This window comes from Caloenas nicobarica, chromosome 5 (assembly GCF_036013445.1).
Source record: "Caloenas nicobarica isolate bCalNic1 chromosome 5, bCalNic1.hap1, whole genome shotgun sequence".
Taxonomy (NCBI): domain Eukaryota; kingdom Metazoa; phylum Chordata; class Aves; order Columbiformes; family Columbidae; genus Caloenas; species Caloenas nicobarica.
The window spans coordinates 40812795-40836132 of record NC_088249.1 but is presented as its reverse complement, the minus strand read 5'-3'; the positions used below and the strand labels follow the sequence as shown (position 1 = coordinate 40836132).

The 23338-nt window shown below is 47.8% G+C and overlaps 1 protein-coding gene across 3 annotated transcripts; it reads left to right on the top strand.

Annotated features, from left to right (window-relative positions):
* Positions 1 to 2734: 2734 nt before the first annotated feature.
* On the top strand, positions 2735 to 14167 carry DLL4 (delta like canonical Notch ligand 4). Of its 3 annotated transcripts, XM_065636647.1 has the most exons (11): positions 2735 to 2858; positions 2983 to 3246; positions 3689 to 3746; positions 4458 to 4727; positions 5742 to 5802; positions 5911 to 6041; positions 7430 to 7599; positions 8717 to 8936; positions 9396 to 10104; positions 10853 to 10961; positions 12444 to 14167. In XM_065636647.1, exons 1-11 carry the CDS (start codon positions 2805 to 2807, stop codon positions 12447 to 12449), a joined length of 2052 nt encoding a protein of 683 aa, XP_065492719.1. In that variant the 5' UTR covers positions 2735 to 2804; the 3' UTR covers positions 12450 to 14167. The 3 variants fall into 3 exon arrangements, with proteins under 3 accessions (XP_065492719.1, XP_065492718.1, XP_065492720.1); XM_065636646.1 differs by lacking the exon at positions 12444 to 14167 and having other exon boundaries at positions 10853 to 10991; XM_065636648.1 differs by lacking the exons at positions 2735 to 2858; positions 2983 to 3246; positions 3689 to 3746 and adding an exon at positions 3986 to 4277.
* Positions 14168 to 23338: the final 9171 nt, after the last annotated feature.

Genomic DNA, 23338 nt, shown 5'->3' with positions numbered 1-23338 from the left:
CAGAGATCAGCTTGTCTTGCTTTAACCTACATTAGCTCCGGGTCCATATGGTAGATGCTGCCTGTGGATCCTCAGCACCAAAGCGAGGCCCTATTCTTGCACGCCGCCCTGCTTGTGCCAGATGGTGCCTGGACCAAGTGGCCATGCGTGGGGTGGCTCTGGTTAGCCTAATAAACGTCCAATACAAGTCAAAAATCAAAACACACACATACTAACATCTGCTAGAGCCTGCAGTACTCAGCTAGCCTTTCAATACTGAATTAAAGAGCCCCACAGCCCTTCTGTTCCCCTAGGTTAGACACTCATTACCATTTATCAAGCACTGATGTTATCTGGCCTCTCATTTTATTTAGTACCGAAGCTATTAGCATCAGATTTGATTTTGACAGTTGACGCTGCTGCTGGTAAAGCCGGGATCTGGCCGGGCGGATCGCTGCAAAATTCCGAGTTCATCGGCGGCGACACATTCCTCCTTCCCATTTGTTTACGAGGCCGAGACAAAAGAGCTCCTCGCCTGTGCCTCTGCCTTGCCGTTTATCTCCATCACGGACACGGCTCCCGCCCGTGCCCGCCGAGGCCACGGACCCCCCAGGCGACAGCTGGGCCGCTCCGGACGGAGCCAAGCCCAGGGCGCCCGGCCCCCTCTGCAGCCCCCCGACATTGCCAGCGCTTGTGCCCTCCGGCTTCGGCTTTGCCCGGCGCAGCCGGGACCAGGAGAAGTTTTAATCCCTCTTTGGCTACGACCCCGATTCCTGGCCTGCCCTCCGTCCCCCCGCCAAGCCCTCCACACCCACCCGCGTTGGTGGGATGGCACCATTCACGGTGGCTGCCGGTCGCGGCTGTGTCCGTGGCTTTTCCCCGCGGGAAGCTCAGCTATTTCTCCGCGGAAGTCGTGCCGTGCCCTCCCGGCCCGACCCCGGGCGTTTGGCCGCACATGGGCCGCATCCCGGACCACAGCTGGTTTCCAGGAAAAGCCGCCGCTTTGTTGGAAATGTACGGGGAAGCGGGACGGCCGGGGAAGTTTAGCTGGGCTGCAACCTCCCCATGCTGCCTCCAAATAAGCCAGTTGCCCTGCTTTCCTTCTTTATTTCTCCCTAAAATAGTCTGGTCTGGGGAATTAACGCCGCAAGAAGAGACCCTTCGGGAGAGCACAGGAGCTCAAGGGCGGCCTGCGGCGCTCTGCGCCTCGGTGCTGCTCCCCAGGTGATCCACGGCGGAAAGGTCCACAGCCTTGCGAGCCGGGCGCTGGCATAAAGGTGACAAGACCTCATTATCATACAGCTGAGGGTTTATCTCTCCCTCCCCCCCTCTCCGGCCTCCCATCCATTTAACAAGCTGAAATAAAAAGCCACATGAAAGGCCTTCTCTGTGCTTGGCTTTAATGAGGGACACGCGACCCAACAATAAGCGCACGCTGCAATCAGGCCAAGGGCTTTACTGGCACACGCCAGACCGCAGCCCGGCACCGGCCACCGCCAAGCAGCTTGACTCGGCCCGCGGCCCCCCGCGGCCCCCGCGCCCGCCTCGCTTGCCCGCAAGTGCCCGAGTCTCCCCCCGCTCGTCCTTTTGTGGGGCCGGGGCAGCAGCACGAAAGTCAGGCTCCCTCCCGGCCGCCGGCCCGCCAGCCAGCCTCGGCCACCTCGCTTCAGCGCTCGTTTGCCACCGATTTCGGAAGGGCGACTGCAGACCCCCGCCGTGCCCGTCTCCCTGCCACCACCCGCCCCGTTTGCCCCCCTCCTCGGTGGGTTTGGGTGCCCTGCCATTAGCCGGGGTCGGGAACAGCGCCGGGCCTGCGGCAGGGGCGGCCCCCAAAGCGAGCTGCTGCGCCCCGGAGGCGGCGGCGGGGCCGTCCCGGGTGCCCGCCTGTCGGGCAAGCACCGTATTACTTTTACTTTCCACCTGGGGCCAGCTCTCGCCAGGCAGAGCAGGTCGTGCCCGCCGGCCCGGCCGCGGCTGCGGGGCGCAGCGCTGCCCCGTCCCACCGCCCCGGGAAGCGGCCGGAGCGAGGGTGGGCGGGGGGGCCGTGAAGGGCGCATGCACACGTAGCGATCGGGGGGAAAGGAGCAAACAAACGAACTAACTAACTAAGAAGCGTGTTTTTTAAACATTTCATCCTCTTTTGTTTGGGCGCTGTGGAAAGCCGCTCTGTGGAGGGGCGTCTGATTTTCGAGGGAACTCTCCCAGTGTGGGCGCCGTAAATATCTCAACAGATGCTTGGCTTGTTCGTAATCAGCTCGGCTCCTCGGCGGTCAGCGCGGCAGCGGCGGCGGCGGCAGCAGGGTATTAATTCTGGATATGAGGGCTCTCCGCAACATTTGGTTCTTTTTTTCCAGAAAGGAAAGATGGAAAAGGGGAGGGATCGGCCGTGAGTCTGACTGACAGTTTACATAATGAGCTTGTGAGGATGCGAGGCAACTATATAAACAGCTCGAAGGGAAGCAAGTTTTCCATTTACTGAGCGCTGCTAGCACCGGTTAAAGGAGGAGCGGTTCCACACTAAGCACTCCCCTCCACGTCTCTCACCAAACCCACCCGGCTTTGGAGTTTATAAAGGCGACGACAGCGACCAGAGGTCGGCGGTTGGCTGCAGGATTAATTCCCAGAAGGGGACGGATCGACACCTGGATTTTACCTTCCGATTTCTGCTGGTGCTCGGGGAATATTTGGAAGAGCGGGTTGCTCCAGGAGAATCGCCGTGACGCCTCTCTTTTCTCCTTCGATCGAGAAGCGCTTGCTTGGACCATTTGAGGAATACAGGAGGAAAACTAAACCCATTAAGAACTGGAAGCTTGAATTACACAAGGATGACAGCCTTGCGCATCTTTGGCTTGACGTTTCTGTTAATGATTTTGCAGCAGGTAATCGCACATCGAAAAAAAAAAAGGGTTCGCGAAATGTAAAGTGGGTGATGGAAACAAGTTTGCATGGCAAAGCCGGGGTAAGGTCTGATTTGGCTATTTTGTGTGTCTCCCCTTTGTGTAGAGGGCGTCCAGCTCTGGCGTCTTCCAGCTGGAGCTGCACGAATTCGTGAACAGCCACGGGTCTCTGGCCAGCGGGAAGCCCTGCTCCCCCCACTGCAGGACCTTCTTTCGCGTTTGTTTGAAGCATTTTCAGGCAGTGGTCTCGCCGGGCTCCTGCACTTTCGGCAGCATCATCACCCCGGTCCTGGGAATAAACTCCTTCAGCATCAAGGATACAGAGAGATTTGACAGCCCCATTAAGTTGCCCTTTAACTTCACGTGGCCGGTGAGATTCCACTTTAAACCCGATTGCGATGGTGGGGCAGGAGGGCGGCAAGGGAAGGCTAATCGCAGCGCCCTGTTAATCTGTAATGTAAACAAACTACTTTCGCCTTTAGACTTAGTTCCAGAACTTCCTTTAAAGAAGGAAAACAAAAAAGGGGGGGGGGGGGGAGGGAAAGGGAAAAAAGGTGCGATGAAAAAGCGCATCCAGCCCACGAGCACTGGGGATAATAAGTGTTATTTGTCAAGAGAACTAAAAGCAAAGGGCGGGGGGGGATCCGCGGTCTGTCGGAGGGCGAGGGGGAAGCGCGTAGCGCCGGGGGGAGCGCCGATGCGGGGCCCGGCGGGCCGGAGCGGGTGCCGGGGGGCCGGGCCGGGCCGGGGTGCGGCGGGGGAGCCCCGGGGTGCCGGGTGTCCGGGCTGACGCTGGTTTCTCCCCTCCGCAGGGCACCTTCTCGCTCATCATCGAGGCCTGGCACGCGCCCGCCAACTACCTGCCGGAAGGTGACCACAGCCGCGCGCCGCCGGCAGGGGGCGCCCGCGCGGCGGGAGCGCCCCTCGCGGTCCCTCTGTCCCCCCCCCGTCCCGCCCCCCACCCCGAAACGGTTAACGGCCGCCCCGGCTCAGCTGTTTATACTATAACTGCAAGGCCGGCTTTATCCCACCATCAGGAGCCGGTCCCCCCACGATATCCATCAGGGGCCGCTTTGATTCTGCCCCGGCCTAATCTCCAACACAATTGCGTTTCCTCCGGTTTATTTTTGGCGTGGGAAAGCGAGGCGGGCTGCGGTGAGAAAGCCGGGAGGCTGCCAGCGAGCCCCGGCCGCCTTTTCCTGTATTTTACACCTTGCTCGAATTCCGCCCTTTGGCAAGGAATAATGGCTTTGGGATGTTTTTCCGAGCGGAGAGGAAAAGGATATTTCACGGCAGCCCTCGCTTTCAAAGGCCCCTCCGCTGAGCCCCCCTCGGCCGCGGTTAGCGCTCCCGCCCCGCGCACCGCGGGGGCCGCCTCTGTACGCACATATATACGCACACGTACGTGTAGATGTACATATGTATATATATATATAATCGCCAGCCGGGAGACCCCCGCTCCGCTCCTCTCCGGCGGGGCAGGGGGTGCCTCGCCGCTCGGGGCGGGTGGTTTTCGTGGCGCGGGGGGACGTTGCGGGGGGTGTCCGGGGGCCGCTGACGCGGGGGCCGCTTCTCCCGCAGGCTCCCGGCCGCCGTCGGAGGACTGGCTCATCAGCCAGATGTCGATCCAGCGGTCGCTGTCGGTGGGCGAGGACTGGTCGCAGGACGTGCAGAGCGGCCCGCTGACCCAGCTCCGCTACTCCTACCGGGTGGTCTGCAGCGAGAACTACTACGGCGAGAGCTGCTCCCGCCTCTGCAAGCGCCGCGACGACCGCTTCGGACACTACGTCTGCGAGGCGGACGGCAGCCTGGCCTGCCTGCCCGGCTGGACCGGCGAGTACTGCACCGACCGTAAGTGCCCCTCGCCGGGCGGCGGCTGCGGGGGCAGCGGGGCGGGGCTGCGGCGGCACCGGTGCCGCGGGAGGCGGAGTGGGGGGCGCCTCGCTGGCCCCTGCGCGCCCCCCCGGGCAGAGCCGGGGCCTTGGCGGGCATCAGCACCTGAGGAACGCGTCCCGTCCTGGCTTCCCTGGGCCTCCTCTGCCCTCCTGGGGCGTGGGTGTCCATCAAGGGGCCTTGGAGCAAACGCAGCTTCCAAGGCAGCAGGGAGCCTGTTTGGCGGAGGGAGCCGGGACCCAAAAGCACATCCCCTTGGCCGACCCTGGCTGTAGCTGTCTTTGCGGTCGGTCCTTAAAACACGGTGGCTTCAACGCTGTGACAAGGCACCGTGCACGGTACTGGGAGCTGCCTGAGGCCATGTTTTCATGCTGAGCTTTCCACTCCCTGCCTGGAGAGAGAAGGCTCCACGCTGAGGACTTTGGCCCGTTTGGCTACAGCCGCCAATGCTGCGTTTCACCCCTGCGAGTGTGAGCGGCAAATAAAGGGCTAGCAGAGAAGGGATCTCGGCCAATAACCCTAAATCAGAGATATCTGTTCCAAGTTAAAATGCTAGCCCCTTGCCCACACAAACGCTTCCACCATTCCTGCTGCCAGAGGAGACGAGACAGGTGTTGCGATGTGGTAGTGGGAAACTTTGCTGTGGGCTTGGAGTCCTGTTGGGTTTTTTCAGCCTTTCATTAGCACAAGCCAAAGCTGCCTCCTCTTGCTCCTTTTCGAGCAAGAGTTCATGTTTGTTGTATAAACAGAAAAACTAAAGGACAAGTCGTCAAATGTTGGCTCTCCTTGTTCACTTCCTCCTGCTCCAGAACTCCCCGTACTGAGAATTTTTAAAACAAACCTTTGAAAGTGCAAAAGTGGTTTTCAAAGTTTTTTTTTTTTAAAGCTGGCATTTCCCCTTTTAAAAGTGTATTCTGTAGCACCATGTGTATTTACCTAAACATTTCTGCTTTTTTTTTGTTCTCTTTACAGCCATCTGTCTGTCTGGATGTACTGAGCAGAATGGATATTGCAACAAGCCCGGAGAGTGCATGTGAGTAGATGGCAATTGCAATCTGAACTTCAGTTAACATGTCACCTTGTAATAGAAACTTAAACTCTTTTCCATGTCATTAATGTTTTAATTTGACTTTTCTTCTAGCTGTCGTCCTGGTTGGCAAGGCCGCTACTGTGATGAATGCATTCCCCATATAGGCTGCCGCCACGGGACCTGTAAAACACAATGGCAGTGCATATGTGATGAAGGATGGGGTGGCCTCTTCTGTGATCAAGGTTAGTTTTGAAGGTTGTGCTTATGGCTCTAGATTGAGTATTCCTTGGTACTGGACTAAGGAATCTGACCCATTGGATCTAGAAATAGATTTCCACAAGGTACACGTTTGTAGGCATCCGTTTGTACGATGGCTGTCTTACCAGTGTTTGTAGTAATTTTGCTTGCAAACAAGCAAACCTTTTTGCTAACTGCAGTTTTTCTCTTGGAAAAAAAAAAAAAAAAACAACCTGGATGAGTGTTGAACAGGCAGGTTTTCTGCCTGCTCCAGCTAAGTTTAACTTATTCCCTGTACAACTATAACAATTTACTAAACAGTTTCCAGCAGCAGTAAACACTATCATTTGGGCCTTCCTTATTTTGCATACAAGGAAGTTAACTCATGTGATAAGTCTGGAGCATGAGAGAAAAATCATGTAAGCAAGAATGAAAAGTACAGGTTCCATTTTAAGGTACACCAGACCACTTCCACCTATTCAACCCATTGAATCACTGAACCGTAGCCAGCTGAGCAGTCATGTCCTCAAGGCCATATATGCAATGCTGGCACTGAAATCCTTAAGTGCTCTAAGCAAACTAACTGTTTTCAAGACAGTTATAGGATTAAGATGATGAAGTCTGAATTAAGCAGGAAAAGTAAAGTTGCAGATTTTTTTTCTGCTTGTGGTTATCCATTAACCAGTTATATTCCAATTACTCAATGGTATTTATAGAGTTTATAAAGATTTTCTACTTATGTTCTATGAACTTGTGTGCTTAACCTCTGTCTCAAATTTAAACAGAAAAAAAAAAAGAACCATCAAGCTTGGCAGAGCACTTAGTTTAAACTACTCACATTCATAACAACAGAGCATGGTAAATAAACAATAAAAGATTTCTAGTGTTTGTCTAAACCTCCAAGCCTAAACATTTTTATTTCCACCAGAACAAGCCTTGAATCACACCTTCTAGAGGTGGGGCTCACCGGTTTAGTATGTGACATGTTGTGCACAAAGTGTCTATAATGCCATGGTGAGTCGTTTGGAGAACACGCATTTACCAAGTACATTTTCTGATTTAGCATCTAAATCCTATTGCAGCTAATGGGTTTATGCACACAAAAAAGGGAGAGTGTACCAAAGCACTAAGAAAGTTAAATTTTTGCCAGGTCTCTCAAAATTCAGAGCTCACGTATGACAGTAATAGATGTAGTGAAACATCTAAAATCAAGGATAATCTGAAACGTCTGATGATTACTGATAATAACCTGGATCATCTCCAATATTCCAACTGCTAGCAAAGTTAAATAATTCATCAAAAATTCTGCCATTTTGTTGATTAAAACATTTTTGCATTAATGTCTTTTCGCAGCTGTCAAAGATGTTTTCTCTAACTCCTGGTATCTTTGCAGATCTGAACTACTGCACTCACCACAGACCATGCAAAAATGGAGCAACTTGCATGAACACTGGCCAGGGCAGCTACACGTGTGCCTGCAAACCCGGCTTTACCGGTGTAGATTGCGAACATGAGATCAGCGAGTGTGACAGCAATCCCTGTAGGAATGGCGGCAGTTGCACGGTAAGGACATTTTAAATGTAAAGTATTGTGCGAAGCAAGCCCCGGTATCCCTTTTCAGAAATGGTTCTGTAACAACAGAACGGGAATTCGATAGCACACAGGTTCATTACTGACGCTCACCACTATCAAACTGAACTCTTCCCAAGAGGTGTCAGGGGAGGAAGTCTGTTACAGGAGGAGATGTATCACCTAGATTAGAACTAGTCAACTGATCCTTGGGTTTCTGTGGCAGCCATTATGAGAGCTTGGCAAGATCCAAGGTTGATGAGGGAGCAGATCTGTAAAAAATAAGCTTCTCAAACCAAGGTTTATACAGAAATGCTCCGAGTCTGTATTTTAATAACAAATAAAACTTCTGCTTTCTGCTATGGGAGTGTAGTGCCAGACAATATGAGGGCAATCAGCTGAAAAGCTTTCTGTGAAACAGGGTTCTGCACTTTTAGTTTCCTGCAGTCTAGTGTTTCAGGCTGTTTTCGGACCCAGTCAACGATTGATTCTACCTGTTGATAAAGACTGATTGATTATATATACCAAATGTAATCTGATGCAGATACCAAATGTAATCTGATGCATGTTTAGATTAAAGCTAATGCCACAAGACCCTAGCTCCCTTCTCCCAAGGCCTTGGACGTACAGCACTTGGAGAGAAGAAACAGTTTTGTTGTGATCTAAGTGGTGGGACTTATCCACGGCAAAGCAATGTAAGCCCTTGTAAAAAAAAAAAAAAAAAAAGGGCTCTCATGCTGAGGATAAATGGCCTGATCACAGCTGCGTAGGTTGACACATGCCATTCTGCTCTGGAAGGACTGCAGTGATCCCATTAGACAGTAGTGGTGTTAGCAATGTTTTTGCCTAGTTGCCTGTGGGCTCCCAACAACTGCGTCTGCTCTGCTTGTGTAGCTGCGTGATTACTGCTACGCACCAAGTATGGCCGGTTCACAGCTCCTACCTCTCGCAGTCCAGCCTGCAGTTATTTACTCCCCAAATACCGCTTTTGTCACATCAGAGTGTGGATGAGGAGGGACAGAACTGCACTCGCTGCTGACCAGAAAGAAGCGTGCAAGCAGCTATCATTTGGTGGCCTCAAATAACAGTGGTCTAATGTTGTGTTTTGCAGGATATGGAGAATGGTTATCACTGCCTGTGCCCCCCTGGCTACTACGGCACTCACTGTGAGCACAGCGCCTTGACGTGTATAGATTCTCCGTGCTTTAACGGCGGCACGTGCTTGGAAAAAGAACAGGGGGCCAGTTATGCTTGCATTTGCCCTTTTGGCTTCACAGGGTCAAACTGTGAAAAGAAAGTAGACAGGTGCACAAGCAACCCATGTGCAAATGGTGAGTTTTTTAATCAAAAAAAATCTCATGTCTGACTCGTTTGTGCTTTTCAGTGCAGAAGTGATAGAAATCCAATCTGACCTCTACTCTTCCTCTAATACATTAGTCCCTCTCCCCCACTGTATTCCACATCTACCCTAATTTTGGTCTTTTGCTGAGGGGGGGATTTCACTGGCATTTTTCTATGCAACACAAAAATGCATGAGGTTTATGATGTGATGGGGAAGATAGCAGAATTTAGTAATTAAATTAACTTCATTACTTATTTAGAAGGGGCATATTTTAAGGTATGGTGATACAATTAGGTAAACTAGAAGTAACTTTCAGATGTGTGGTTGTTTTGTAAAATAACCTACCTTTTCTTGAGATAGTATAAAATGTTTACCAGGGAGAGGTTTAGGTTTCTGAGTGAAGTGCATTGCAGCCTAATTTTTTTTAATTTTACTTTTGTTTCCTCAGATGGTAATTGCTTTTACCTTGGCCAGATTCGTGTGTGTCGTTGTCGTCCTGGTTTCTCTGGTCAGAAATGTGAGATAAACATCAATGATTGTGCCAGAAACCCATGTTCCAATGGGGGAACTTGTCATGACCTGATCAACGATTACACCTGCACGTGCTTGCCAGGCTACAGTGGCAGGAACTGTGACATCAAAACCAGAGATGAATGTGCATCTGGGCCATGTGAGAACGGAGGCACATGCTACAGTGGACTCTATAGTGCCAACTTTGTCTGCTACTGTCCTTCTGGCTTCATGGGCAACCGTTGCGAATTGCCAGTGTATACTGTGCCTGTTACACTTCCTCCTAAACCAGTCCCCTGGATTGCTATATCCATGGGGGTGGGGCTGGTGGCACTGCTTATACTGTTCTGCATGATAGCAATGGTCATCAGGCAGATGAGGATGCACCCAGAGCAGGACTTGGAGACAATGAACAACCTGTCTGACTTCCAGAAGGACAATCTCATTCCAGCTTCCCAGCTCAAAAACACCAATAAAAATAAAGACCTCGAAGTGGACTGTGGGCTGGAGAAATCAAACTACAAACCCAAGAATCATAAACTGGACTACAATCTGGTAAAAGACCTGACAAGTAGAGGGACACAGGAAGACAAATATTACAAAAGTGAAAAATGTTTAGGAGAAAAGTCTCCCCTCCGACTACACAGGTGAGAATGCAGTCTTCCTTCTAGTCTTTCTTAAGGCCCCTCATCTTCATACCAGTCTAGAAGCAGATGAGAAAATGTGGGGAGAAATGAAACCTTGAGGAGGTAATATACAGAACCTACCAGAGCAAAGCCAGGAATCTTCATGCTGGGCTATGTATCTGATGGCGAAGTGGTATCCTTAGCTAGGTCAATTAGATGGTTTGTGCTGGGTGCTACTCGTGTGGGCACTGTGAAGGGGAATGAGAGTGGGTAGTCCAGTTGTGAAAGTAAGAAGTGTCTTTCCTTCCTCAACAGATATTGGAAGAACAACAATAAAGGCATATAGTGATTAAAAATAAGCATTTTGCTTCTTAAGAAGGCAAAATTATTTGCTTACTGAGAATGATAGAGTAAAAATAACTTTAAAAAAAAAGTAAGGGGCAGGTATTCACTGGCTCATCAGTCTTCTGATATGTTGTGTACTGAAAGTCTTGTCTGGGGTCTGCTTGTGGCTGTTTCACTGAGGGATCTGAGGAGCACACTATTAGGTTGGACATGGCAGAAGTGTAGGAAAACAGTAACTATTCCTTACCTCCACTTCTCTAGTATAATGTCCTGCCATCATATAGAACATGCGAAACTTCATCCTCTGCACTCCCTCCCACACATCCATGGCTATCTCATTCCACTCCTCCATATTCATGGTAGGTTTTGAGAGTCAGGCTTGTTAGCAGTCAAATAACATTCTTTCCTCTCTGCTCTGCCGTAGTGAAAAGCCGGAATGTAGAATATCAGCGATATGCTCTCCAAGGGATTCAATGTACCAGTCTGTCTTTGTGATAACAGAAGAAAGGAATGAGTGCATCATAGCCACAGAGGTAAGTATGTACACAGGTGAACAGGCATAAATGCACAAGGGGCAAATTTTCCTTTAGAATTGCATCTGAGAGGGTTACTCTATTTCCAGGGATCCAAGATACTTCCCAGCATTCACCTCTTCTCTTCTGTGGCCCATGGGAGTGTCTAAGCAAACAGAGCATTCAGTGGGGAAAAATAGAGAAATTAGCAGCTCTGATTTTATTAAACCAGAGATTTTGAGTTTAGATAAGTCAGTGTGAGATGAAAGCATGGAACATCAGCCCATAAAAATTCAGTACGCTGTAGGATATTTCCACTTAAATAGGTAGTCAGCAAAAATGGAAATAATAATCATTCATAGGCCCATTGATGTAAAGCCATGGTTTTTCCCCATTACTACAATGGATAATTTGTGTTCTGGGGAAACAAGCAAAGCTATAGATTTCTAGCAGAAGATGGAAGGTAGCTGAATGTCTTAGTGGATAGGCATAACAGCAATTTTGAAGTCTGTAGCAAGTTAATTTCAACCTCTTGGCATTTACGTTCCAGCTATATATTCTCTAACAGAAGTTAATGCTGTTTCATGTTATTGATAAACACGTCTAGATTTTGATGTTATTTTGAAAAGCCAGAGGACAAAATGTAAAAAAGGAAGGGCCGAGCATTGTACAATCCAAAGAATTTTAAAAGCAGCTATTGAGGAATTGACCAGTTCCTGAAGAATTACTGGCCCATTGGAAAAAGGCCTAATGGCAGTTAAAGGCAATTTAACATTATCCAACATCTGCCTTCTTCAGCATAGCCATCTGTAGGACTAGTTTCAGGTAGTTTCAGACTCCAGGAAAGGGAAGCTCGCGGTACCATATAGCAGTGATCTATGAAGTCAGATCTGCAGGATTCTCTCTCCCTTGCCAGCGTGGATATCAGGTTTCCTCTTGAAGGCAAGCTGGAACACAAGTCAACCAACAATATTAGAAGTTTAAGACTAACTGAAAGGATTTTCAAAGATACAAATGACAGCTAGACGCTTCATTCCCATTAACTGACCTAGATACTGTATCTTCCTTTGAAGATCTTGCTGATGAAAGCTAGACTCCCAGATTTATATCAGGCATCTCCAGCAGCATTTTTATTTTCATAGTGACAGCTCCTGAAACCTCTCTCCACATCATTCAGGCTTAATGCTTCTGAACACAAGCCATTTAACTATACCATATGCTTTTTTCAGAGACCTAATGTTAAGCACTCAGATTTGTAAGCTTTACCCTAAGCATTCTTCCCTTCAGTCCAGGTAGGAAGGCCACTCATTATACAGATGACTTGTTTCCTGGTGATTCTCTGTCTCTGGACCCAGACAAAAGCATAGAATGCTGATAGTTAAACTCCAGTAATGTCTGGGTTAAATGACTTTGGTTTAACATACTTGAATCATAATGTGTTAATTCTGCAGTACTCTGTACGTTGTGCTTCCTTCTCATTCCTGGTATTTTATCTCCTGACAGGTATAAGACTGAAGATCAGCCCATTTGCACCTCAGATTTGGTAATGCCAGTAGATGGACGTTCCTGCTGCATTGTTTACAATTCAGAACTGGATTGGACTGTTTTTAATTACATGCAACTTGCTGCTCTCAGGCGGAGGATGGAACTGGGTGAACTGGACAGACTGTGAATTTACTGAAAGATGCAATACACCTTTTTGTTCTTACTGCCCTTGTTTGAAGTTTGATACCAGAAATCTGATTGGCTGTAGAAGAGGGGAGGCAGAGGGAAGAGAGAGGGGTTAAAATGTTGTTGTTTAAATTCGTTCTTAAAAGATACTGAGGCCAGTTCCTCATGGACAGACCCCTGGCTTTCCAGAACTCTGGTTATGGGAGGTGCCAGTAGACAAGCAGGCACTTAATTGTCACGGATGTTGCCATGGAAGGTGTAAAGAAAGACACATTGCTATGCAGATAATGGATACAGTATAAACGAGGTCTGAATTTTTTTCTGGGTTTAAAAGTGCCTAAAATGTGTCAAGAGAATCTAACAAGCCCAAACACAGACTTGACTGCTCCTTTTGCAGTTACCTGAACAGTATTGGGCAGGGGTGGTTGATACTTCTGCCACACATCTATTTGGATCTCCTCTCTCCTGCTGCATGTGCTGGAAACGGTGTAAGGGGCGAGAGGGGGAAGGAAAGAGGAATATTGAATTTATGTGTCATCTCATTTGGTGATGCTTTGGAGAACTGATTGACCCAAGCCACAGTATGAGACAGAATTTTTGTGGATTTAAACATGTGAGAAGGAGAAGTTGTGATGAGGAATGTGTACTGCCTCTTCCCCATTGATAAGGAGGAGAGGCATCCCAGCTCTATTTAAAGCCTTACAAATGCATTTAACATCAATCGGCTCCTAGAATCTGTATGTGCTGAGCTGCATCAGCTGTTTTCACGCCCTTTGCACTACCAGTGATTGTGAATAGACATTACTTTTTTCTTCTCCTTCCTCATTCTCTCCCCACCCCTTATTTTGACATAAATTTGGGGGGTTATGTCGTGTTTCTGAATTAGGTGCCACCTTCTACTGCAAGTAGTCTCAAAGTTGCAGCTGTTACTTTCTGAAGAAGTGACACCCCCCATTTCTCCATCTCTTGACAAAACTCCAACTCCTGTCCTTCATCCCGGTTCCAAATGACCAGTAGCGAAGCACCCACTGAGATGCCCTCTGCCAAGACAGGTGGAGATTAGAGTTAGAAGGTTCAAGGCTCGTCCTGTTTCTTTCATACCCACCCACCACTACATGGAGAAGGGGAAGCTCACCCCTGGAAACCAGGGGCGTGCAGAAGCTCTTTTCTTATATACATACTTACAGCAATAATATCAGACACCCCAGTGGAAAGTGCTGTGACACTGATGAGAATGAGACTGTGGAGTGGGGCAGAATGAGGAGGGAGGAAACAAGATCTCTTCAAAGAAACCTGGACCATGCTATCTCTTGGACAGCAATATTCCTGCCCTTGTAAATCCTGTTGTTGGACTAGCCCATCTACTGCCGTGACCTGCGCAGACAAGACCCCTTCATAATGTCCACTACTGACCTTCTGCTCTGACCACGTAGGACCATTGTGAAGATGACCTTCAGAAATCAATAATATGGGTTTTAGTTTGTCTGTTTGTAGTTTATTTTGAAGACTAGTATTTCAGTAATTTAAAAAAATCAGAAGCACTGAACTTTCTACGTTTTATAACATTATTTTGTATATTATGTATATTTATAATCAAAACAGAAGTGTAAATATGTTTATTACTTCTCATGTAATGTTTTTAATGTGATGACAAAGTTTGAATTTTATTTTTTTTTCAAGCAATGAAAATACTTTCCTGCTACTATGACGTTTACTGTGGTTTGTCCTTTTACACTTCAGGTTCCATGATTCTGTGGCAGCCAGGGTTACGTGAAGCCCCAGAAGAGAGCTTGTGTCCCTGCTCCCTGCAGTCAGCCCCACATTTACATTTTGCACACCAGCTGCTGTCAGCTGCTTTTATAACCGATTTATAACCAGATTTATACTGATGTCAACAAATTTGTTCAGATGAGTGGCATTCATCTGACAGAAAAGTTATACATATTTATGATGGTATATTATGTAATATCGAAATTCCAAGTGGCTTGTGGCTTAATAAATGTGCTGGCCTGAGGTTCACTTGTAGAACACAATATGATTACTATTTTTGTAATCCCATTTCTTTAAATACTTTCAGTAAGACCCAGTCTTGCCCTACTCAGGTCAGTCTTGCACAGCATCTACATCAACGCCTGCAAGACTGTGTCCTTGTTTGTTTGATTGCAATGGGTAAGACTTATCTTTCACCTGTGGGATTAGGGGGAGTTTCAGGCTTTCTCCTCCCGAGTTGCCTACGCTGCACCAGTAGCCATATCCTCCCAGGACATCACAAAGTCATTATCCTCCACAGCCCTTTTGGAGGACTTCTCCACCAAAAGAAGTGTAAAAAACACACTTGTACAAAACACTCCCAGCAGGTTTAGTAGCCTTTGAAGTGTATACATGTACAGATAATTAAGTCTCTCACTAGAACAGTGAGGTGCAATACAGCCAACATCTGAATGCACAAAAGCTGAAAACTATAAGAACAGGAAACCACTGCTGCTCTATTTTAAACCCAGACTTTTTGTTGTTGTTGACAAAATGCCAGAAAAGCATCTTGGTGTTGGATGCCTTTCCTATCTTTCCCCAAAATGAAATCTAACCAAAATTTGCTAATTTAAAAAAAAAAAAAAGAAAAACAAACAACCAAACACAAAACCAACCCTAGCGTTAAAAATGCACCGCAACAAATTATTTTTACTTTGTCATTAAAATACTACAAATAATGGTTTGTAAGGGTCCTTCTGAGTCTATTATTAAGATTACATAAAGACTATTTCCTTTGGATGGCTTTGTTTCTCCCTCTTCACTTCTTTTCTTAGCCAAATTAACTTTCAAATCCCAGCCAATTTCCCCGGCTACCATAAAAATAAATTTAAGATGAAACTCAGAAATAAAAAGCCACCTCCCCCTCCCCAAACATTCACCCTGTAGAGCAAATTATGAAAAACAAGCCATTGACAAAAAGCCGAGCAGATGCTCCCTGCTTGCAGTCCTTCCTCGGCAATGTGAAATAAACCCAACAGATGCCTCTCTTAATTGAGCACATGGATTACATACACACATGCACTCTGTCCTGCTTAAAACAAAACACACACTAAAATTAAACAGGAAAATAGCCAGAGAACTCTTCCCAAAGCCTAGGCAAGCAGGAATGCTAAGATCAAAAAAGACTCAGCTCTTCCTGCTCAAAACAAGACAGGAAACTGTATCGGTAGACAGAAGGGAGTTGAAATCCATTAAAACCCATGGACCTGATTATGTAGATCCCACAGGGTAAAGCAGGTACAACACATGCCTTTGTGTATCCACACAGGAGAGACAAAAAAAAAAAAAAAGCGTCAGCTTACAAGGAAATCTGTGAATATTTACTGGAGGCAGTACCGCACTATGCAGCTACCAGAATAGATCACAGCTCCTACACAGGAAAAACAGGAGCAGTGCCTGCTTCCACACAGGAGGAGATGGAAAGCATATGTGAATCTATGCACGTGTGCACATCCCCAAGTCCTTGCCAAAGAAACTACAAGCAAATTAGCTGAACACATAACATGACCTGGATTTAACCCACATCTTTGGCCAAAAATTTCCTCACAGAGGGCTGCTGTGTACTGACTGCTCACCAGTCTGCCCCACTTCCCCAGTGAGTGCATCTCAGAGCCACAGTGGACGAACTCACTAGGAGGAGCTCTGAGATCCTTCTGGGCTGTAAAGACTCGGCCTGAATTTCACAGATTCCTCTTGAGGACCACAGATGATGCCAGGACCATAAATGTACTCACAAATAATTACTTTTCTCATTACAAGCTTATAGAGTTCTCAGACCCAACTGTACAACTAACTTCTCTCAGCATCATTTGCACCAGCTATGGCAAGATTACAGATTTGGCTCAAGGACTGCACATAAACTTGGCTTTCAGTTTTAAAAGATTGCACAAACTCACTTAAAAGCAATGTGACAAAATAACAGTTTTAAGAATGGACTCCTGACCCTGAGAAACTCTTTGATGTTTCATTGTATTAGCACCTGACAGAAGCTATTTCACAGCCATGCAGGTCACCTCAGTCTAAACAATTTCTGAGCTGGATCGAGTGACAGGGGTGTTGCTCCATGCAGCGCTTCGCTGGAGTTGTTCCATGTACAGCTTCAGCCCTTCATCACTTACCTCTTTAAGCACTCCGCTGATTAGGGGAAACGATGCCGGGATATACCCGTACCTACAGCACCCACTGCTGCTGAGACAACATGCAGCAGGACTGTGCTGATGCAAACACAGCACAGGGCACGGAGTTCAGTTAAATTAGTGCCGATGAGGGATGCTTGTAGAAATTAGGCTTGATACAGGACGAACCTAAAATGGGATAAAATGCAGAACGCGCTTTATTATGCACAATACTTGTCCAGCAACAGCTCTCACCGTTGAAAGAGCTGATGAGAATGCCTAAATTAGTTAAGGTGCAACTGCAACTGTCTAGTCCAACAGATGAAACTATCTCTGTAAAAACACATTTCAAGTCTTTTCATTGCTCCTCAGTCGTTTTTCATTAGTTCATGCTAAAATGAGAAAGCCACAGCAGGTCACTAACGAGCCTGTACTGCAGTGGCTTAAGTGACAGTTACGTATCTATGTTTGCCTGTCATTCCCTTATCTCACATACCTGATCCACAAATACATATTGATTTTACACAGTAGATACGACACTCCCAGCACATTTTGCTGACAATCCAAACTCGAGTTGTGGAGAACTGACATAATTCAGCGGCCCTGTGCCACCCTTCACTGTTTTCATAACTTCAATTTTACAGCCTCTCTGGAAAGTCAACATCAAGATTCCCCCCGCCCTGGCTCCATACTCTGTTTAGGTTGTGTCAGCTCAGCTCCCAGGGCTCACAGGCAGTGACTGCTGGCTGGTGACACCCAAAGCAGTGAGATTTCTCCTTGATCACTCTTGCTCCTGCTTTGACTCTGCCCACTCCGCTCTCAGACCTTGTCTGGGCAACAGCGTGACCCAGCACTGTAAAACTACCCGTTCTCTTTCTCCTCCCTCTCCTGGTCTTACCACCACTGTCATCCTCACTCTTCTTCCTCTATGCAGCTTTGGGGCATATTTCTGCAGCACAGTGGTCTGTCATGCAGCAGGGTTAGGACAGGACTCTCTGATTCACCAGGTAAATGATAATGTACAGAGCAATAATTTCAGGTGCTAGAGCAATTGTTCCACGCACAGTATTTGATTCTGGGGACCAGGATGTACCTTTGCCCTGAGGTGCTCCCTTCTCCACAGACAGATCAGCCATCTCCTCCAGTGTGCTCTTCAGCCCTTGGGAAATGCAAAGGAGACACAACATTGATCTGCTTACAAGACTCACCCAGCAATCACTGCCGCCCTGAGGTCTTCATTGCCTTCCAGCAACCCACCATGCAGGTCGCTGAGGGACTTGGTGGTGACAGGCTCTGTGCAACTCTCCAATCTGCTGGGCTGCACCCCTGGGCAGGAAGAAAAGCAGGTGAAGTCGAAAAGTGCAGGGCATGGAGTGGGCTGGAAAATAACTGCTGCTCCCCAAGTCTCCATCTCATCGTCCTCCGCTCTGACTGGATCACTCAGGGCTTATGGTTGACATGTCACATCAGAGGGAAGACTTGACAGCTAAGGCAGATTGAGTGGTCTGCATCTGGAGTTAACGTAACCCTGGATGTTACATGACCTGCATAAGACAGGCGATCCCAGGATGACTTTGTCTCTTCCATATGCTGTAGAATAGTGATGGACTTGCCTCTCACACAGATAGTAGTATAGTACATAACTACCATAGAGCTCTCACATAGATAGTAGTATAGTACATAACTACCACAGAAAGGCTTAATCCTTCTTCAGTACCCCTGCGAGCATTGTGCCTTTCCTCCTGCCAAGCGAAATGGAGACAGTGCTCAGGGTCTATCTACCCCTGCAGCTGACCCACCCTGCAGGCTGCTCTGCAGGAGGACCAGATCATTCCCAGGAAGAGTCCCAAGGTACAAAACAGCACCTTGTCCATAGTCATGTTTTGCAAATACACAGATAAATGAGGAAAGCACGCAGTTGGAGGAGAGGCTGTTTTGTGATGGCATCTTTTATCTGTGCTTTATGACTTATTGAGTTGTTGCTGGCTTCACGATGTTTTATTGATTATGTTTTTAGCTAACTGCCTAGAACGTCACAAAGGCACTATGTTTGTTTTTATAAATTAAATTAAAACAACTCTTATTTAACATCCAAACAGATCTGTTGAGAGTTGGGTTTATAGCTGGAGAGGCCATCACCAGCCAGAACAGGACAAACCTTCCCAGCACATGCAAGAGCTCTGATGATCCCTGTGCTTGGGCACATGGCTCCCATGATGGCTCGTGAGCAGGGTCAAAATTCCTCATGCAAATATGAATCACTGTGAATGTGAAATTCCTTTTCACCGTTTAATATTTGCCTTACATTTTCTGCTTTGGCAGAAAACGCCGAAGTATTGCCAAAGTATTTTTGTTCCTGTCCATAAACTCATTCGGTCTCTGGAAGATTGTCAGCAAAGAAACACAAGACAATCTCAACAAAATGTATCGAGGGAGGTGGGTTGCAGAACCCACACAGGACAAAAGTGTGATAATTACAAAAGAAGTGGCCTTGCTCTAATCCCCTCTTTCAGTTCAGCCCACTGGGTCCTGGTGTTATTTTGTTCATCAATAGCTTCTCCTCCTCTCCTGTCTCCTTAGAGCACAGAGGCTCTTTTCTTCCTCCAGACCCCCTCCCTTCATTAAGATTACACTGATTTTTCACTCTGTTAATGGTATTTAAGTTTTGTCATAAGTTACTTATGTAACTTATGTAACATAAGTTACTTATGGAGGAAGTTTTTGAAGTTCTCCAAAACCCCAGATACAATCACAGTGCATGGCCAGGTTTCTGGAGACAGGGTTCGCATACATCCCAGGAACAGGCAGAAATGCCCATATGCTTATCATTACGAAAATTGCCTTTTTTTTTCATGGAGACAACAAAGTTAAGAAGCCCTTACATCAGATGCACATTTTTCGTATGCAGCGAGGAAGGACTTCCTTGCCATTCTGGCAGTTGCTCCACAATCTGCTCTCAGTCATCTTCAGCAGACGCAGGTTCATCTCACCTCACCGCAGCCATCCAAGCGTGAAGCACCTTGTTTAAGCCCACCACGCAGCTAATCGAGGGTTCACAGAGAAAGGTGGGCCCTTCCAGCATTCTCCTCTGGAGAGGTACCTGAAGTGACTGGGAATGAAGGGTGGCTCTTGGAAGGCCCAACACCACTAACTGAAACCTGACAACTACCTTTAAGATGGTTCGGGTTGTGCAAGAGGCATCCTTAGGTGTGGATGTGAGGAGCAGGCAATGGTCCTCTGAAGAGAGCAAGACATGGATGCTTAACCCCTGCTTGTCCTTGAGAAAGCCTCCCCTTCGACGGCTGCCCGTTCCCCTCTCCTGACACATGAGATGGCGTTAATAATGCTAACGTGACTCAGAAGGATGTTGCGAAGGCTCATTCATCTCCTTCAGAGTCCTCGCAGCTGCACAAGTGCAAATAAGCCTTTACCAGCCTGGTGTTACTGTTTAAATAGCTGCTCAGCATAAACAGTGTCTGGGCAAAGCAAGCACCACGGCGCAGACGTGGCCCTGCCACCTCCCCTCATGGTGCAGCCGTGCTTTCCTTGAGTTTGGGCCCAAAGCGGCCACGTCGTGCTGCCATCATCCCTTCCTGTTTCTTACCTCATGACACCGTTTCCTGCTTCCTGCCCGATTACAACTGTGCCAACTGTTTTTCCCAAGCCTGAACCAGCTTCCCAGCACCCCCCTTTTCGGCTCACGCAAAAATACCACCATGGACACAGGCCGGGTGGTGTGGGTGCTGCTGGCCGCCATGTGAAGCACAGCTCCCTCCCTCCACTGGCACTTGGGCATCCAATCCCAGCCTAAAGAAGCAAATCTCACATACTCTGTAAAATAAATGAGGTGCTGGCAACTCCTGGGGTTTGACTACAAGTAAGCGTAGGGCAGCGTGGTGCCCTGTAACACATGGGAGAGAGGTGGACAGAGAAGGCGATGACCTGAGGGACATATATATGTCACAGGGTTTTCCATTTACTCAGCAACCCAGCGCTGAGCTGGCTAAAGCAAATGCAGTGGGAAAACACATTAAGGCATCAAAGTACAGGGAATTAATGTGGTGTCGAGTGGCTAGTCCCACTGATTCATCACCACCACAGCAGAAACACTTCCACTTCCATAGCTGAGTTTGCTTTCAGCATCCAGCCCCTCCTGGTTATGTCTTTCTCTGCTCTATTTAGGGCCTTTTAGCATGTGGTATTTTCTCTCAGTACTTGTAAACAAGTGGTGTCCTCAGTCCTGTTTCAGCACCTGAGGCAGCTGAGCCCTTTCAGTCCATCCCTGAACGTCAGAGTCTGTAATGCTGAGGTGAGCTCCCTGGCTCTGGTGGGAGGAACAGCTTCTCCTCCTACTCTCTACACCCTTGTTTAAGCACTCAAGGACCACACGGACCCACGAAAGGGTCTCTTTCCTAAACCCCTGAAAGACCGAGGTCTTCTCACCAATCATGTGATGGTGTATCTGAAGTCTTAACAGGATCCTGGAGAGAAGGCTGGCAGAAAGCAAACACTCTGCAGTTCGATTTTTAAAGGGCTGGGGGGTAGGGACACACGGAAGAGCAACCTGCGTTTAATAGTTGTTCGCAGTAAAGCACGCAGGAGCTTCCTAGGAGCTGTTACGCAGCTCCAGTCCGTGCTTTTACCTGCTCTCCTGCAGTCACCGCCGCAATAACCTGTCACAGCCAGATTAAGCGAATCCTCTTCAGCATCCAGTACCCATTTGAGGGCTTGACCCAGCTAATACATATTACCAGTTACTTACTGAGTCAGGTCACCACCTTTCAAATAAGGAGAAAGATAAATAGCCTTTCCAGACATATGCCAGAGTCACGTGCCTATTTAAGCTTAGCAGAATGCCAGTGAAACCATGAGCTGGCGCTTTATTTCCTCACATCTCACATACAATAGGAAAGGAAAAAACATACCCCTATTCCTTCACCTTTTGTCTGTCCTATTTCAATTGTAAACTGTTTGAGGAAGGAACTGTCCTTTGCTGCAGCTTTCATAGTATTCAGGTGCTTCTGAGATGCAGCACAGGAAAGACCCTGGACATCCTGAACTGCAGAATGAAGACAGCAAAGTGGCAATAACTGAGCTACGACAAAAAAAAAAACAACAAAAAAACCCAAATGAAAGCTGATTTCCCTAGCTGAACCTAAATGAACATGACATATGCATGCTTTGAACTAGCTGTTTTCTTAGTAAAACACAAGGAAATGAGACTATACCACTATTAGTGGTCCGATGGTAGTACAAAGCTTTATGACTTCCATTTGAGTGCAGTTGTCAGAAATCTGAGCAAAGCAGCAGGGCATTTTCTGGACATTAACTTCGTTACGGACCCTGCCTTAAGCAACTGTGGAGCATGATGCTGTGATCAGGCTGGAGAGGAACAGATCGTATCATACGAATCCAAACCGGCAGCATGTGGGAGTGGGTGAGAGCTCTGGTGTTGAAGCAGCTCTTCACCATGCACCAGCTATTGCTCTTGCATTTTATCTTTGGAAAGCCAAGTACATCCACCTGTGCTGGGGGGCAGGGACAGCAGCAGGAAATAGGAATAAGTATTTGCACCAGTTCCAAAAGCCTCACATACGCATGTGCACGGACAGTCCCTCAGAAACAGAATTGAGCATCCCTGACCCACGCTGCGTAGCCAGCAGAGGTCTGTAGAGTAGCTGCAGGCTGAGATGGCAGCTTGGAGGCTGTGACGACAACTCAGAGGCTGCGAAGGCTCAGGATAGGTGGCAGACTGTGTCTGCCCATCACAGGAGGCAACTTAGCTGAGTAGAGCTGTCAGAGAATCTTGTAAGTGAAGACACAGCAGTGCTTTGTCATCGTGCACTCTGCTTAGTGAGGGATAGAGCCGTGAGGCAAACAGAGAGTAAATTGTCCTCTGCTGCATGGCCACAGGCATGTACTGTTGCTGTGAGCAAGTTTTGTGGCTGCAGGGATAGTTTACTAATGTGGGGACTACGGGTGCATTATTGCATAGTCATAGATTGAAGATGTCTGGCCAAAACACTTTTTAACAGAGTTAGAAGGTTTTGCACAGCTCTGGGGTGGAAACAGCGAGGTCACAAGTGTCCCTGTAAATAAGAAAACTGTATCACCATGGGAAGTGCGCTGAGGCATTGCAAAATGCTGTCTGCAAGGACAGTTGCCAGGTTGGAGTCATGGGAAGAGGGTTGATTGCACTGAAACCCACTCCACAGTGTGAATGAGGTACAAGAATGGGCCCCTGCAGCCAAAGGAGGCAACTTGGGCATTTTCAATGAGACTGTAAGCTAATGCCCTCTCCCACAGCTGTAAGAAATGGAAGAAACTCCACCCTTAGAGAAACCCACAGGGATCGGGGAATTTATAGCCTGGCCTTCAGTGACTTATTGTCGCATGGCACATGATGCAGCCCACCAGGTAACGCACATTAATTCAGTGCCAGGCTTCAATGCCGGGAAGAGCATCTCTCTGACAGTCACTGCTCACCTTTCAGCTTCAGACTGGGGCTCTGCACAAGGAGCATTACTGTGAAGCAGCAGGTAATAGCGTCAATTCCCCTCAGTATCAGATTTCCACCCCAGG